The sequence below is a fragment of the Terrapene carolina genome, unplaced genomic scaffold (genome assembly GCF_002925995.2).
Source record: "Terrapene carolina triunguis isolate 2854851 unplaced genomic scaffold, T_m_triunguis-2.0 Scaffold66, whole genome shotgun sequence".
Classification (NCBI taxonomy): domain Eukaryota; kingdom Metazoa; phylum Chordata; order Testudines; family Emydidae; genus Terrapene; species Terrapene triunguis.
The window spans coordinates 71,331,122-71,347,550 of record NW_020664417.1 but is presented as its reverse complement, the minus strand read 5'-3'; the positions used below and the strand labels follow the sequence as shown (position 1 = coordinate 71,347,550).

At 42.7% G+C, this 16,429-nt stretch overlaps 1 protein-coding gene across 2 annotated transcripts in view; it reads left to right on the top strand.

Moving 5' to 3' along the window:
* The first annotated feature begins 3,537 nt into the window (after window positions 1-3,537).
* LOC112118717 (cytosolic beta-glucosidase-like) overlaps window positions 3,538-16,429 on the top strand; it is a 44,048-nt gene continuing 31,156 nt past the window's right edge. For both annotated transcript variants that reach the window (XM_024217136.2, XM_024217135.2), the window contains exons 1-2: window positions 3,538-3,678; window positions 11,379-11,606. In XM_024217136.2, the coding sequence (XP_024072904.2) occupies window positions 3,561-3,678; window positions 11,379-11,606 (346 nt within the window). In that variant the 5' untranslated portion in view covers window positions 3,538-3,560. The remainder of the gene's footprint in view (window positions 3,679-11,378; window positions 11,607-16,429) is intronic.

Below are 16,429 nucleotides of genomic sequence, written 5' to 3'. Positions count from 1 at the left end.
ATAGTAATTAAACTTGAATAGCAATTTCCACTTTTCAGACAAGCCTCAGGATCTGTGAATGTCCATATTCAGCAGTTTCAGTAATAAAGTCTTACTTCATAAGCAACTCTGGGTCTGTTCTGTTTTTGGACTGGAGAGTTGAGGAGAAGAAACTTGCATTTCCATACCAGCATAGTGAAGTGTCTGTCTAATTGTGTCATGATGAGAATTAATGTTTTTAAATAACAATAATCTGGGATTAGAAAAGGCAGATCCAATCAGGGATAGTTCATTTTAAGGATACATCTTTGTTTATAATAACCAGTTCAGCCCAACCGTACAGACAAAATACCAAAGCAAAACTCTGCTGCCTTCATCATAGAGCTTGTCTACACCTAAAAGGCTTCAGCGGCGTAGGTGCACTGATGCAGCTGCACCACTGTAGCACTTGAGTGAAGACTCAACCTATGCCAAAGGGAGGGCTTCTCCCATTGGGGTAGGTACTCCACCTTCCTGACAGGTGGTCATTATGTTGACAGGAGAAGCCCTCCCATTGACATAGCACTGTCTACACTGGGATTTAGGTCCGTATAAATGCATTGCTCAGAGCTGTATATTTTCCACACCCCTGAGCAAAGTAGTTATACCGACATAAATTGTGAGTATAGACCAAGCCCTAGTGAGATACATACATACTTGATTGGGTTGGTGACTAGCCCTTGAATTAATTACTTTCAGGCCTCACTGACTCAATAAGAAAAATACCTATCTGGGTACATCGAAGTAAGGACCAGCTCAGTCTTGTTCTGGGAAAGCCTGGTTCAAGTCCATCCAGCTGAACTGTGGTCTGTGCCACTGCATGTTTAAAAACAAAAAGGAGCCTGGGCTGGAACCAATGTGAATTTGGGTATGGATGTGCAAAGTTACTAGTTAGATTCAGCTCTAGATTTGTATTAGGCTCCAGACAAAACACTGGAATATTGGATTTCGCATTGGATTGGGTTTGCTAGAGTGGGGAAAGAAAAAGCTGGGAGTGAGGCTGGAACAGTTTGCTACTAAATAGCATGGGGGCAAGAAGAGACTGTCTCCAAGTCCTGCATCTTTCTGTCTCTGCCTACTTTTCAGACCTAGTCTGTTATTTCATCATACCACACCCACTCTGATTGATTAATGATGGCAGATTTAGTGGCCTGTCTGTCCTCTTCTACCACAGCTATGTCCAGGCCCCTTTCCATGCTGCCTGTTGTACCTAGGATACCTTCCTTAAACTGGTTCCCCATATCACTGCCCTCCATGGGTTCAGATCCTTCCTTAAGACCCACCTCTTCCACAACACCCACAAGAGTCAATAGTGATTCTTTCTTAGGGTAGGTCTACACTTACCCGGTAGTTCGGCGGCGAGCGATCGAACTTCTGGGTTCGACTTATCGCGTCTTGTCTGGACGCGATAAGTCGAACCCGGAAGTGCTCGTCGTCGACTGCGGTACTCCTGCTCGGCGAGAGGAGTACCGCGGAGTCGACGGGGGAGCCTGCCTGCCGCGTGTGGACCGAGGTAAGTTCGAACTAAGGTACTTCGAACTTCAGCTATGTTATTCATGTAGCTGAAATAACGTAGCTGAAGTTGCGTACCTTAGTTCGACTTGGGGGGTTAGTGTAGACCTGCCCTTAAATAACCTATTTTGTATGTTTTACAGAGCTGCATATTCTTACTCCAGTGACAACTGTCTGCCATTTCCCCACTCCCATTGTTTAGTTCCCCACATATTATGTCACGTATGAAATTGAATTGTGTGTTCTACTGGGCAGGGACTTTGTGCAATCTACAATCTTTGTGAGGCACCTAGTGTAATGTTGACTGTTGTAAAATTATACATAGTTATTCTGATTCATGCACACCCATTAATCAAGATTTATTATGTCCCATGGTGAGTTTCATAGCTAATACCTAATGCTCACCTTCTTGGATGTTGCAAGGTGCTATCTGGTATTAACTGCTGTGAACTTAAATTAACACTTTAACAATTTTATCAGTACCTTTCCAAGAAGGCTGCTTCCACGGGAAGAGTTGCTAATACATTGCATCATTTCCCCCCCATTTATATAAAATGTGTAAAGGAGAATGGATGTTTGACAATACCATACATCAGCACATGCTTTTGGAACATGTTTGTATGAACTGCCTCAGTCCCCCTTAGTTCCTTTGTATTCCAGGGATATTACCTCTAAAGAGTGAGCAAAACTTTGAGAGATATTTGAGGAAATGCGCTCCTGTTGTGAAACGATTTATTTTATATTGTATCAGCACAGTCTGGCTCTATAATGTGCACTTTTGGAATTAATTCAACTGTTCTACAACTTTATTCTGACCTTTTTTCTGATAAAAGTTGCTTGTTTCTTTTAAAAAAAAAAAACACCAACAAAAAAAACAGTTTTGGTAAGAGATTGCACATAACTGCATACATGCTTTTCAGGCAATGTCAATTTTTTGTCTGATTTACAATGCTATATAAATTATTATTATTGTGTATGATGCATTGCAGTGGTAGATCTGTTTGTAACAGATCCCCACCTGGAAAGGTTTATAAATCAAAGGGTTCAAGCAAAGGCAAATAATGCAACACAAGACAGAAATACAAAGAGTTGGGTGTCATGGCTAGCATCTGAATTTCTAGAAGGCGTATGTAGCCCAGTGGTCCGATAAATGGGGATACTGACCTTAGCGTAAATCAATATGTGTTTACTGTAATCCAGAGAGGGAAAACAGCTCTTGCAGTGCCTGAAAAATAAATTGCAATAGTGCCATCTAGTGTGCCATGTCTGAAGTTTCACACATTTCAGTTAGCTAGGGGCTTATACTTTCAGTCTAAGAGTAAGGGAGCCTCTCTGGGGTGCAAAAAGAGGCAGAGGGCAGCAGTTTTGAGTGTCCGTCTATAGAGGGCCTCCTCAGACTCTCTTTGACCAGGTGCAGTGAATACCTAACCCTAGATAAATAGAGGAAACATGCAGCAGTCACAAGCCTGATAGTTACAATTCCACACACTGGGGGCAACGGCCCTTACCATGTGCTGCAATATGATCAGACCAGACCAGATATGGGCCAGGTACGGAGTGGGGACGTGGCAGGGACTCAGTGCCAGAAAAAGAGTGGGGTCCAGGTTTGAGTGACTTACAGGAAAGTGGGAGGAGCTTCTGTCTGGGTGGCTCAGCACCTTATTCTGAGTAAGTAGCTCTAGATATGGGTAGTCTGGCAACATACATGGGCAGGGAAGGACAGCGGCCTGATCTGGACAGCCCAGTATCTTGCACAGGAAGGAGCTACTTGTACGCGAGGCCCTTGTAGCTTGCTGCACTGCTGCCCCTCCCCTTTCAGTGTGCGTGGAAGGCTGAGCTAAGCCTCTGTGTTCAGATCATGAGACATGCAAGATATGGTTGCACCAATTTGTCCTTCAGAGAGTGAAGCTGCTCAGGGTTTATGTTTCTGTGTTTGTATTTGATACAGAATCTGCGTATGACAAGTGGAAGAGCAGTCCGTCCAGGAAGCGCGGTGTCAGCCCCACAGGAGGCCCAGATCCACCAGCCACATGGCTTCAGCTGCTACTGCCTCCTTTGCTCCTGCCCCTTGTGGCTGGCACCCAGAAGACATTCCTTTCCCCAGCGGATTTGCTTGGGGTGCTGCTACAGCAGCTTATCAAGTTGAAGGTATCAGATTTCCATGTGTCAAAGGAAGAAAGAAGGGAGGTTAAATAGTTTTAAAGCACAGGTGGGACCCAAGTCATGAAGTCTGGATCCAAAAATCAGCAATATTGAGAGGACAGGTGGAGGGGAGGGGATTCCATGTTCCATTTTGGCCCATTGCATAGTTTTTAAGTCTTGTGTGGCTCCATGTGACATTTCTCACTTAACTGCTCTTTGCCCTGAACAGTTGGGGTGGGAAAACCTATCCCCAAACCCCAGAAACAAGACCAGATGGCAGGTGGGGAAAATAGGTGTGCGTCCCTCCTCCCAGTGATCAAGGTGAGAGAAGGAAGCAGCAGCAGGTTACATTCCCACTAGGCTTTCACTCCCTCCTTTCTGTTGGGGTAGACATGAGCAGATTGCTTGGCTTGCAAGGGCCTCTTCATGCCCTAAGAAGTGAGAACAGGTGTGCATAAAGGTGACAGTCATAATTAATTCCCCAGAAGCAGGTGTTGGGGGGAGAGTCACAAGTAAGAACCCATCTCCTGGAAGCATGAAGGACAGCAAACTGGAAGGTCAGTGCTAGGCCTTTGGGATCCCCTTCCACGATGGGCAGGATTTTCCTGTGCTCAGAAGAAGCCTTGCCTACATTTGCTGGGACTTCCATGATCACAGGGAAACTCATCCACTGGTGCCGAACTTCTTCTGGGACCTGCTTTTAGTAAGCAGAGCTCAGCCATCCTCAGTTTGTGAGTATGTCCTTCACATAAACATCTATAGTACCTATTCAGAGGACTGAATGACGGTGATCATCTCTGGTGAATCCCCATGAACAGATGGAGGGTAGGTCACTGACCATTCCATGAGATTGTGAGAGGATATGGGATAAGGCTCCCAGACCTCCCACATGTTTGTGGGTGTAGCTGGGGCTTGGGAGACCAGCAGGGTAGGGACACCAGAGCCAAAGCAGTTGTTGGCTTATGGATGAGGGAGCAGTGTAAAGTAGAAGGGCCCAGCAAGTGTTTGTTAGTTGGCACCATGGGGAAGTTGGGGGCACATGGAATCCAGTGTTAGTGAGAATGATGTGTACAGAGGAGGCTAGGGGAGCAGGTTTGGAGTATATGAGGTGGGTATTGGAGGCAGTGGGGTTTGGAGAGAGACAGTGTCCCTGTAGAGATAGGTGGAAGGAGACAGTAGAAAGCAGGTTGATGAGAAGATAACAACACTTCAGGGATTTGGAAGAGCCTCAGGCAAGTGATCTGACTGGGGCAACTGGAGGAAAGGCTGTGGGGGAACCCTTGAAGACCAGAGAGTGATAATCAAAACTTGGAGCAATGGAGGGAAGGAGATTGGGGAACTATGACCTCTTCACTCTCTAAAACCCAGGAAATACAATATCAGGTTTTAAACACCATCCTTGGGGCCTAATTCTAAATCCTTTTCGTATCCCTCAAGAGGGGCAGGTCTCAAACCACAGAGGGGGAAACAGCATAAATTCAGCTTTACCTGCAGGTTTGAGGTGGTGGGGAACTCGGGGAAGCCCAGCCTGCTGTCTCTTTCTTACCCATTTTCTCCTGCTGAGGACAGCTTCCATGGGCCCTGGGGGAGTGTAGGAACTACTCCTTTATTCTCTGGGCTGAAATTCACATGGAAGCTTAGTAATATATCACATCCTGCCTTTTGAGTGGCTAGATGAGTATTGGAGCAGCACTGGGTCTGCAGATTCCTTGGGTGGCAACTGGTGCCATGCATGGCATAAGAAACACTTGGTGAATCATGAGCATCAGAGGCCCACATACACTGCAGAATTTACCACCCATGGAGGGCGCCATTGACAGGACATTGCTAATTCCTGATTGATCTGGACATACTACTTTAATCTGGAAAAGATACAAGAAAGTTGTCTGTCAACTAAGTGGAACTCCAGCTAGATGCTGCTACAGATCCTGTTTTCTTATGCTGGTCCTGGTCCTGACCCCAGCATTTATCTCCTGGCTCTGATACCAAGTTTATGATTTGGTTTTGCCTTCTGCTTCTTACTCCTGGTTACTTGACTCTAGATTGACAAATGACTCTGATTCCTGATGTTTTGCCCTGTCTTTATCCACTAGGCTGGCTTTTTCTTCTTCTAGCATTTGTAGTGCTTGCTAAGCCACCCGGAAGAGGCTTCATCTGCAGAATGAAGGGCCCTAAGGCCACCATGATGTGACGGGTTGGACTCCTTGGGAAGCCACCTGATATGCTGAGATACCACTGAGTCTACCTCTTCTGCCAGCATGGGCCCCCTTTAACCTGAGCCAGGCTCTTAAAACCTCCTCTAACACACACACAGGCAGGCCCACACCCAGCTGCAGATCAGCTTTGGGAAGACTCAGCTTAAGGGACTTGCTCCAGCACTCAGATGTCCACCTCCCTTGGAGTGCAGACCCAAAGATGTATTATGAAATTCGCCCGCTCCCTCAATGTGGAGAGAGGTGTGCACACTTCTTACCCCCCAGTCAGAAATTACAGAAACTGAGTTTAATAATAAACAAAACAAATGTTATTAACTATAAAAGGTAGATTTTAAGTGGTAAAATGGGTAACAAACAGAGCAAAGCAGATTTCTAAGCAAATAAACTCAAACACGCAAACTAAGCTAGTTTCACTAAAGAAATTGGTTACAAATAGTATTTCTCACCCTAGATATTGTTACAGGCAGTTTGCAAAGTTTCTGTGGTTCAGAGTTACAGTTATATTCCTTTTCAGATTAGACCTCTGTTTCAGTCTGGACTCCCCCCTCGCCTTTCCTTTTGCAGTCTTTCTTCTTGGGCAGACAGGCCATAGAGAGGAAGAGTCCTGTTTGCCTTCCTCCCAACCCTGAAATAGTTTCCCAGACTTGACCTCCCTTTCCTTACAGTGGAAAGTTACAAGAAGTCCCAGGTAATGTTTTAGTATCAGGTGGCAAGACCACCTGACTCTGTAGGATCACAGTGTCCATGAGTCAGTGGCAGTATGGCGTGTCCACAGAAAGGCCAAGCTTTTCACAGTCCATTGTCCTCGCTGATGGGCCATCCGGCCTGTCTGGCTTTTCCATTGTTGTACCTGAAGTGTTAGCAGTGGGCATCACCCAACGTAGCATAGTTGAAATACAGATACATAGTCAATATTCCTAACTTCAGATGCAGGCATACAAACTGGATAATCGCATTCAGTAAATCATAACCTTTCCAATGATATCTCACATGAGCCATCTTGCATGAAGTATATCTTAGTTATGGCATATTCATATCATAAGCATATTCTCATAAAGAATATGGAATGACACTCGCACATGAAATTTAGTCGATAACATGCACCATAGACTGATGAAGGCCACATTGACAAAGTGGGTCGTCACGCATACCCCAGGTGTAGATATTGGCTGCGCATATTCCTTCACCAGTTCAGAACCTGTTCAGCAGAGTCCAAAGGTAATGTGGCAGGTCAAATCCCCAGCGGTCAAATGGTCAGATCAGCAACAAGGAAACTTCTTCAGCTGACCACTCACTGCTCCATAGGGTTGCTGTTGACAGATTCTGATCTGGCAGTTGAGAGAACAATGGACACCTCAACTTAAGTTGTCCTCTGGGGTGACTAAAAATGTCTGTGTACAGTGGGAGTCCTGGGTTGGCACGCAGCTTCTCCACCAGTCTGGCTGTAGACTCTCTGCGACGAATGTGTGGAGGGGCTCTGTTGCTCAGAACTGGTACGGAACCTGTGATGGTATGCCTGGTCAAGCTCAATTTGACATCAACCAATTTACTGTGAGGTGAACAACACCACACAGGGGCACAGTATTCTGCTGAGAAATAACACAGTGCCAGAGCTGATGTGTGAAGTGTCTGTGTGCCTGTGTCCCAGATCGAACTGGCTAATTTGCTGATTCGATTATTCCTAGTCCTGACTTTGGCAGCAGTGTTTTTTAGATGGTCATGGAAAGTCAAAGTGCAGTCCAATGTGACACCAAGGTAGACAGGTTTTGCCTCATGTTTCAGTTGTTTGCCATTAAGGAAGACATCTAACTCACCTTTAGTGCTTGTGTTGTGGAGTTGGAAAATGCTCAAAACTGTCATGGTCATACCTCATTGGAGGCATCAACTGCTTCAGTAAGCTGCCATCTTGGCTAAATCGGTGTTCAAGATGTTCTCCAATTTGGTGAAAGAGAATGACTGGGTACCACAGCAGATGTCATCTGCATAGATAAACTTGCATGACTGAGTCAGTGGCAGGTCATATGTGTACAGACTGAACAGGGTGGGCACAAGCACGAAGCATTGGGGTAAGCCATTGGATTATCTTCTCCATGCATTTGTTCTGTCTCCCATATGTACCAGAAAATGACTGTCACAAAGTAGAAGTTCAACAAAGTCCACCACCCATGCTGGAAGAACTCCTAACAGTTTTACCAGAAGTCCAGTGTGCCATACTGTATCGTAGACCTCTGTCAGGTCCAAGAAAACAGCTCCTGTCTTCAAGTTCTGTTGAAACCCATTTTCTATATATGTAGTGAGGCCTAGGACTTGGTCACATATGCTTTGACTCTTCTGGAAGCCAGCTTGATTGACACTGAGATATACGCTGGAGGAGACATACGCTGGAGGATAAGCTGCTCCAGGACTTTAAAGATGACAGATAGCAGAAAGATTGGTTGGTAGCTTGCTGCATTGTGTGGGTCCTTTTCGGATTTTAGAAGAGTGATCACTTTTGACATCCTCCAGATTCAGGCTGGCTGCCCATGACCCAGCCTTGACAATGAGCAACTTTAATGTTCTCTATAATTTTTGATGGAAATTCCCAGGGTTTTATTAAAAAATATTTTTAAAAAATCTATAATGTGAAAATATTCAGCTAGACACTATAGGAAATACCCTATCCCCACAAAACCGAAGAGGTCCACAGGGGTTAACTCAGTCTTCAAAGCCTAGGAGCTGTGCAGCTTTTACCTGACAAGGCAGTGTGACTGAGTCAAGAGTTCTTGTGGAGTCCCAACTCAACTGTTGCACATATCACAAGTTGCACAGTGAATGAGGTGAGGTCTCAGAGTGTACTTTATTTTTCACTGTCAGCTATGTATTTATGCACAGTTCAGCCTACTTCACTCAATATATTTCAAAGTGCTAAAAAAATCATACCAATTGTACTCTGTATGCTCAAAATGCAGCTTTCAAAGGTGCATGACTCAGTCAAATCAAAATCAATTTTCACCAGAACACTCCAAGGCACTTCTCCTTACGAGGGCCATTTCTATGCTAAATTTCAACTCTGTACTAGAGCTCTTAAAAAAAGAGAGAGAGAAATTGCAAGAATTTTTAGTAATGGTAAAAACATATTTTCTTCACTCACTCTGTATGAGCGAGTTGAGCTATACTAAGCAGATATTCACCTTTGGGTGGAGACCAAGTCTAGAAAACTTCAGCCCAAAAGGTGAAGGTTTTAGAAAGGTACACTTGAGTGCAAAGAGATTAGTCTGGAAAAGCACATAAAACCTTAAAAATAGTGGGCACTGATATTCCTGCTGTAACTTAATTTTTAAAAGAGAACTACTCCAATGCATTCCATTTTAATAATTGTAAAGACTGAGGTATGTGCATTGAAATATAAATGGTCTATAATCATTATTTTAAATATTTGAGGGCATATTAATATAGTCTAGAGTGATTTGGCCAATCAAGTGTGTGTACAATAGCTGAAATGTATGACCAGATCCTGACCTTTGCTCTTGCTCAGTCCTGAAGCTGGCCTGGAGGCCAGTTCAGCCCCGGCGTATCTTATAGTGGCCTCAAACAGCTAGTTTGTAGCAGCCCACTCTGGGATGCTAACACTGGCTGAGAACCACCAAGGTGCTTCTGCCTTATCCCATCCAATCCCTGGCACTCTCCCATTTGCTGAGTAGACCGGATAAAGAAGGTGGTAGAGTTTGTGCCAGTTGGGGATTCCTACATGCCAGGGGAATTCTTAGCTGCCAAGAAGAGCACTGCAAAGGGGCCATGCTATGGCCCAGAACTGGGCACCTTGAATCTGGTTTTGGGCAAACAGAATCTGCCTTTTAAATACTCTAAATCCCTTAAATAATACAAAATAATTACTCTTTACTTTGAGTGTTTTCCTGCGAGAATAACTTGAATCTTTACTTAAAATGTAACTACTAAAGTCAAATACTACCCATGGAAAACTGTCAGTACTGTATATATCTGAGAATACTGCAGCACTGAGTCATTGTGTTGTAGGAAAACTTGAACCTTAAGGGACACTCAGAGTTGTTAGATCTAAAAATGGACCTAGTGTGAAGGCTGTCCCATAGAAGAGCTCAATTTACTGAATAACCTTATGTAGCCGTATTGGTGCTTGTGTGCTGTTACAAAATTCCGTAAAGAACATGAAATATGACAATGATCTTTCAGAAACTAGGCTATAGAAATGATATTACAGATTCTAGTAACGCTTTAAATTAAGTGTCTGCAATATGCTTAACCTTGCATTAAACTTAAATTTAACAAGACAGATGTGCATTAAGTACTGAATCTACTTTAGGGAGCAATCTCACATTGGCAGGGGATGGACTGGATGACCTCCTAATAGGGCTCTTCCATCTCTAATTTCTATGATACTAATTGATTATTAAAACACTTTTACTGAGGATTGATATGTAGCTATTATATAGGTATTAATCTTACAGCCAACTGATATTTAATTTATACATGATTTTAACCTACAATGTCATTTTAGTTTTTAGACAGTAACCCAGGAAACATGCATTAACTGGAGCTTTGAAAAATTTTGCTTGTAAAGGAAACTGGAGAATTTTGGCATATTCTGAGTTTTGTGATTTGTGTTGCAGGGATGGGGATTTCCAGGACTTTTCACGTTAAACATTTGCACATATTACAACATGGTTTTGCAAAGACTGCAATGATTGTCATAAAGAAATCTGCATTTACTCAGTTTATACACCATGGTATCTCAGATCTCAAAATATGGCTAAATACTGAATTTTTAATGGTGATTTCTGTACCTCAGTTTTCAAAAGCACTACAAAATATCCCAGCATAATCAGGATGCAGAAAATGGTGCAGAGATTGTGAACGTTTAGTGTAAAATTTAGTTTAGTGGAAATCTTTGCAGTTTTTCCGTGAACGTTTGTCTAAGCAAAAGGCAGAAGTTTCACAGAGCTTTGTTATTAATTCATGTTATACATGCCTAGGGCCATGGCTCATAATGGCATTCCTTTCTTCTTAACAGACTGTCAGGACTTTCAAAGGACATCCAGAAAGCCATAAGTGCCTATTTGTTGGATGTATTTTTCATATCCTAAAGGCTTTCTTTGATATGGACAGATCTTTTACATTCATGGGTGGAAGTTGCATTAGCAAATACTTTTTGTTAATATCTCAGAAGATTCACAAGCATCTGATCTTTGGCTAAAAATAATATGCAGTGTGTCAGAACCTCTGTAAGTGCTGTTTGAAACAGATTTTTCAAATAGTGAGCAGTGACAAAACCATGAATAAATGCAGAACTTAATACAAATGTTCTATAGCTTGAGAAAAAACTATTCATTTTAAGTGAAAGAACTGGAGAAAGCCCTGCTTGATTTGCTTACAAGTTACTGAGATTCTTGTGTCTACTTTATGTGATAAATATTTACATTCAACATATGTCTTTTGATGTCAAAAGTGTAATGATTCAGTTTTGTTTTTAATCAGGAGGCTGGAATGCAGATGGAAAGGGCCCTAATGTTTGGGACACATTCACCCATCAGGGAGGAGATCGAGTTTTCAAGAACCAGACTGGTGATGTAGCTTGTGGCAGCTACACTCTGTGGGAGGAAGATTTGAAATGTATCAAACAGCTTGGATTGACTCATTATCGCTTTTCTCTTTCCTGGTCACGTCTGTTACCTGATGGGACGACAGGTTTCATCAACCAGAAAGGCAATTGTTTCTTAAAAATAGAAGGTTGCAGCTTTAATTCAAGGTTATTGCTGCAGTCTGGCATAATTAATCCAGTATGCTATTCTGCAGTGTAGCTTTGAAATTGCAACTTTTTTTCAGAGTAATTATGGGATGATTTTTTATAGGTTTGCAACAACTTCCTAATTAATACTCTAGATCCCCTTGGATATCGTGATCTTTTGGGATGGGATGAGTATTATGTTCTCTACCATGTATTTTTTGCCTGTTCTAAATTTTTTAAAAAGTGATTATAAATTGTTCTATTTCATGGGATTGTGTAAAGTTACAATGAACCCCTGCAGAACTTGCTAAGCAAATAAGAGGAAAAGTTTCTTATGGAATATAAGTAAACAAAATCAGTCAATCTTATATTTGACAGTATTGGCAAATGCATGTGGATAGTGTATCAGCATAATCTACTGACATTCTGAATTGCACACTGAATAGCATACATTGTCTAAGTAGGACAGACTTTTCTGCAGGTACTCAAGCAATATACTCCTTAGCTGGCCAATGAGAGGGGATCTCACAGTTCATTTTTATTATTTGTTTTCCAGTAATGGCTGTAGGTTCATTCAGGACAGGGTAGGCATTGTGCTAGGTGCTGTACAAACACACATGAGAAAAAGAGACTACAAAGAGCTCCAAGGAGACTATATAGTGTAAGACGGCAGGACAGGAATAGGGTGGGAGAAAAGAGATGCAACATATACAAAGACTGATCAAATTGATGGTTGGCAAATATGTTGGTTTCACATTTGTTCTGCTTTTTAATTTCAGAGAGAATCGGCAAGGGGAAAAGGTCATGGCTGAGTTAATAAGCAAAGGAAGGGAAAGGCAATATTAAGTGCATAGGAAAAGGAAACAGGGTGAGGAGGATTGGAGGAGACTGCGAAGACTAGGGGGAGTGAAGCTACATCAGAGAGACTGTGAGGAACAGAGTAAGAGGAGGGGTCTGAACAAACAGCCATCAGCAGAAGGAAAACGTCCCTAACAAAATAAAAAGGAAATAGAATTGGATGATAGCTGTGTCTGAAGCGTTCCTCACCCCTTCCTTGTTGCTACCTGGACTCCCCACTCCTTCTGGGAAGATGTCAATTTTTGTGCTCTTGGGGCAGCCTTTATCCTGGGTGTTCTTTCCTCTCCCAGTTCAAGACAGGGAAGGGCTGGAAATAGAATGAGGGGGGAAATTTATTAGCAAATTCCCCACTCCAGGGCTGTGCAGATCCATACACACAGAGCCAATAATGTTCTGCTAAGAGTGTTCAGGTTGCAGAATTTGGGTTGCCCATGCAGACCACTACTCACCTCTTGCATTCTGCAGATCACAGCTTCTGCCATAAGGAGATGGTGGACATGCAGGAGCCATGAGAGTGGGTTGATGCATCCATAGACAGCAGACCAACCAGCCATTTCCTTCTTCACAGCATGATGCAGGAGTAACTCCAGCCATCCGAGGAGAAACCACATCTTTGGGGTGTTCTAATAAGGACCAGTTTGGCAGCAGGAGGAGGGGAGGAAAATGCACTTCATGTCATCAGCTGAATGGGAAAGGGATGGGAAGATTCCTTCCCACCACCACCAGAATTTCTAAGCATGAAGCCTGTGCTACGGGGCAGGATTCGCCCTTTAGTTTGGATGCTTTTTGTGGTGTATGGAAATTAAATTTGACTGAGTATCCTTAGTTTTTTCCCCCCAGAACACAATATATTTCAGGTAGCACTACAGGCGCTATTCATATGCCACAGAGCTGCCTGTTGAACAGGCTTTGTTATTTAGAAGAGAGGGTGGGAGATAGTGAACAGCCATAGAGTTGGTAAGAAAAAAAGCTAGCAACATTTTGACCAAATTCAACTAACATTTTTGAAAATGTTCACTTGATCCCTCTTTTAAACAGCTGCCTGATTAATTTTATGAACTTTACATTTAGCGAAAGGGCACTGGAAGGGCGTTTCATTAGGCAGGAGCTCACTTGTCCTGTGCAGTGATCTGTTGAAGCAATTGTAGCTGCATATCATGGAAAGGCCACTATCTTCTGTATAAACATTTCTACAAAGAGCATGTGAAGAATTAGAAACCTTAAAGCAATGTCCTTTCAAATAAAAACCATTCACACGAACTGATTCACTACCAATTTCACACCTAAAACATGGGACATTTGGAAAAACCTTTAACATTTGTTTTCCAATTGTAAGGGGGTTTTCTTCTAAAGGAGCAATGTTGTAGGGGTTTTACTCCTATCAAATGTCAGGTTTAAACCTACTGTGAGTTTATTTTGTTTTTTATGTAGTGGCTGGTTTTTGTTTTGTTTTACAATTCTCTATGCCCTGTGTCCTCCAAGGAGTGTTGTGTATTAGCTGCAGATTGCAGTGAGGAGGGAGCCAGAACTGGCAGACAGCGTGTGTGGTTTATTGGACCCAGAACATAATTCTCTTCTGTGCCTGACTTCAACATTAGAGAAGGAGGCAGAAAAGAAGAGAGAAGTGGGGCCTGTATCCCTGGCAGAATGGGTACTGCCCCCAATCTCAGAATCACATGGCAATCCATACCAGCTCCAGTGACGCACTCTGACTCTCCTCCGGGCCTTAACCTATTCCTTTCCCATCCAGCTGGTGATATGAAGTGCATTTTCCTCCCCACCTCCTGCTGCTAATTGGTCCTTACTAGAACATCCCAAAGATGCGGTCACCCCTTCGAACACATACACACAAATTGCCAGAACTCTATATGCTGCCCTTCTTTGCTCTTTTAACTGATCCATAGGTACAAATGTAAAAATAGAGTCATCCCAGTTTTAGCATTATCAGGTCACCAGATATTTTTATGACACCGATGATTTCCAGTGATATAGCTGCATTTCTCTTTCTGAATCACACAAGATTATAAGCCGTTTTCAATAATTAATTGAAATCTGGAAAATGGATATTTGATCGCTTTTAAATTTCCCAAATTCTACTGAGTAATCTGTAAAATTACACAGGCCACCTCTTATCAATTTCTAGGGAGTTTTGCTGTCAGCGTTAAAAAGAGGATGCTGTACCAACAAAGGACTTCTGTTTTGCCAACTAAGGGCTAGATGTAGAAAACACTTACTCCCACCAGAGAAACCCACATGATTAGCCCCGTTGAAGCCATGTGAGTCACTGTCACCAGTGGGAGTAAAGGATTCACAATCTGGCCCTAATTGATTGTAAATTTGAACTTTGAAATTATTTTTTCAAGAATTAAAGGAACATTTTGATGAATTCTGCCCCCAGACAGACACATGCATCTCCCCAAATTCTTATGGGGTTGCAGCTAGAGAGGAAAAACAATCTGCCTGCCAAGCTTATTGTAAACAAGCCCATCAAATCTTGCTGTGATAGTGAATGTGCAGGCACTGGTCTGCTTGCAAGAAGATGCACACTAAGTCTGGGGTTCTCAGTTTATTGCTGCATCAGATGTTGGATTAAAAAACAGTATGAGTAGAATCCTTGAGACAAGACCAACCATATGGTATAACTGTGAAAGCAGGATAATTTTAAGGGCTAACACTGACAATGACAATGTAGACCAGGGCATCTGTGTCTGCATTTTTTTTAAACGTTAGCACACACTGATTCCGAAAACCAGTGCAAAGAAGTAGTTAGCATAGTACCAACCCATTCACTCACTAATACAGGTGGCCTGTTAGTGATTCATTAACATCTCCTGTTACTATATTAAAAACAAAACAAAACTCTATGAAGTCTCCAAATCATATACTTAGCTAATATATGCAACCTTATTGTTGTCCGCTCCTTTCCTCCATTGTGTTCAAGTCTTCAAACTGTCAAGTCTTGTCCCAGGGCCTAAGTCCCATTTTCAAAAGAGATTTAGGAGCTGATGTCTTAATGACACGTAGGTGCCTAAATCGCTTTTGAAAATGGAACACCAGTTCCTAAGTCACTTAGGCAATTTTCAAAAGTGAATCCAAGTCTCTGAGGCAAGTTCTGCCTTTTGTCTGTATGGCACCCGCATAAGGCACCCTCTGTCCTGACTGGACCCTTTCAGTTTAACTGTAATATAAATAATAATTCAAAGTTCATATTATTAGTAGGAAGGCAATTGGGAAAGTCTAAAGTCAGATGGTTCTTGTGAAGGAGCAAGCTAACTGTTAGCCCACGTCTGAAAAAGTAACACCATATTTTGCATATGATGCAAGACCCAGCATTCTAAGGAGGCTTGAAAAAATCTATTTAGTTTTATTTATTTATATTTAAACAAAACTAAAAAAAATGCCCATACAAAAGCACCAAGTGCCTGGGCAGCAACTTTAATTTACAATGACCACCCAGTTGCATAAAAATAATCATACAGGAGACACGTTAACTTAGCCAGCTGATAAAGCCCAGTAACTGAAAATCCCCATTCGCCCTCCAGAAATATCCTCTCAAGCTTTGCCCCTAAAAGCCTGTCAAATAAATGCCTTTTGTTGCTTTCCCAGGTGATCAAGTTCACGCGAGTTCAGTGGTGGGGGAAAGGTTCAGAGTGCCAGGATCCTCATAGCGAATGACAAACTGGCTGTCCCCTCTCTTTTATAACCAGAGGGATCTAGCTTGAGTGCCTCTGCTGTCTGCAGCTGTGGCAGTGTCACAAGGAGGGAGTTAGTCTCTCAAGTGGGGTGGTCCCAAGCCACTTAAGTGTGGTAGCTCAAGACCAAGACCATCTAGAGACCAATAGTAACCAATGAAAAGCACCAAATGTCAGATAGGCCTGACAAGATGCCCAAGCTAGAGAGGGAACTGCTGCATGCTGCCCCAGCTTCAGTCTCCAGATACTTG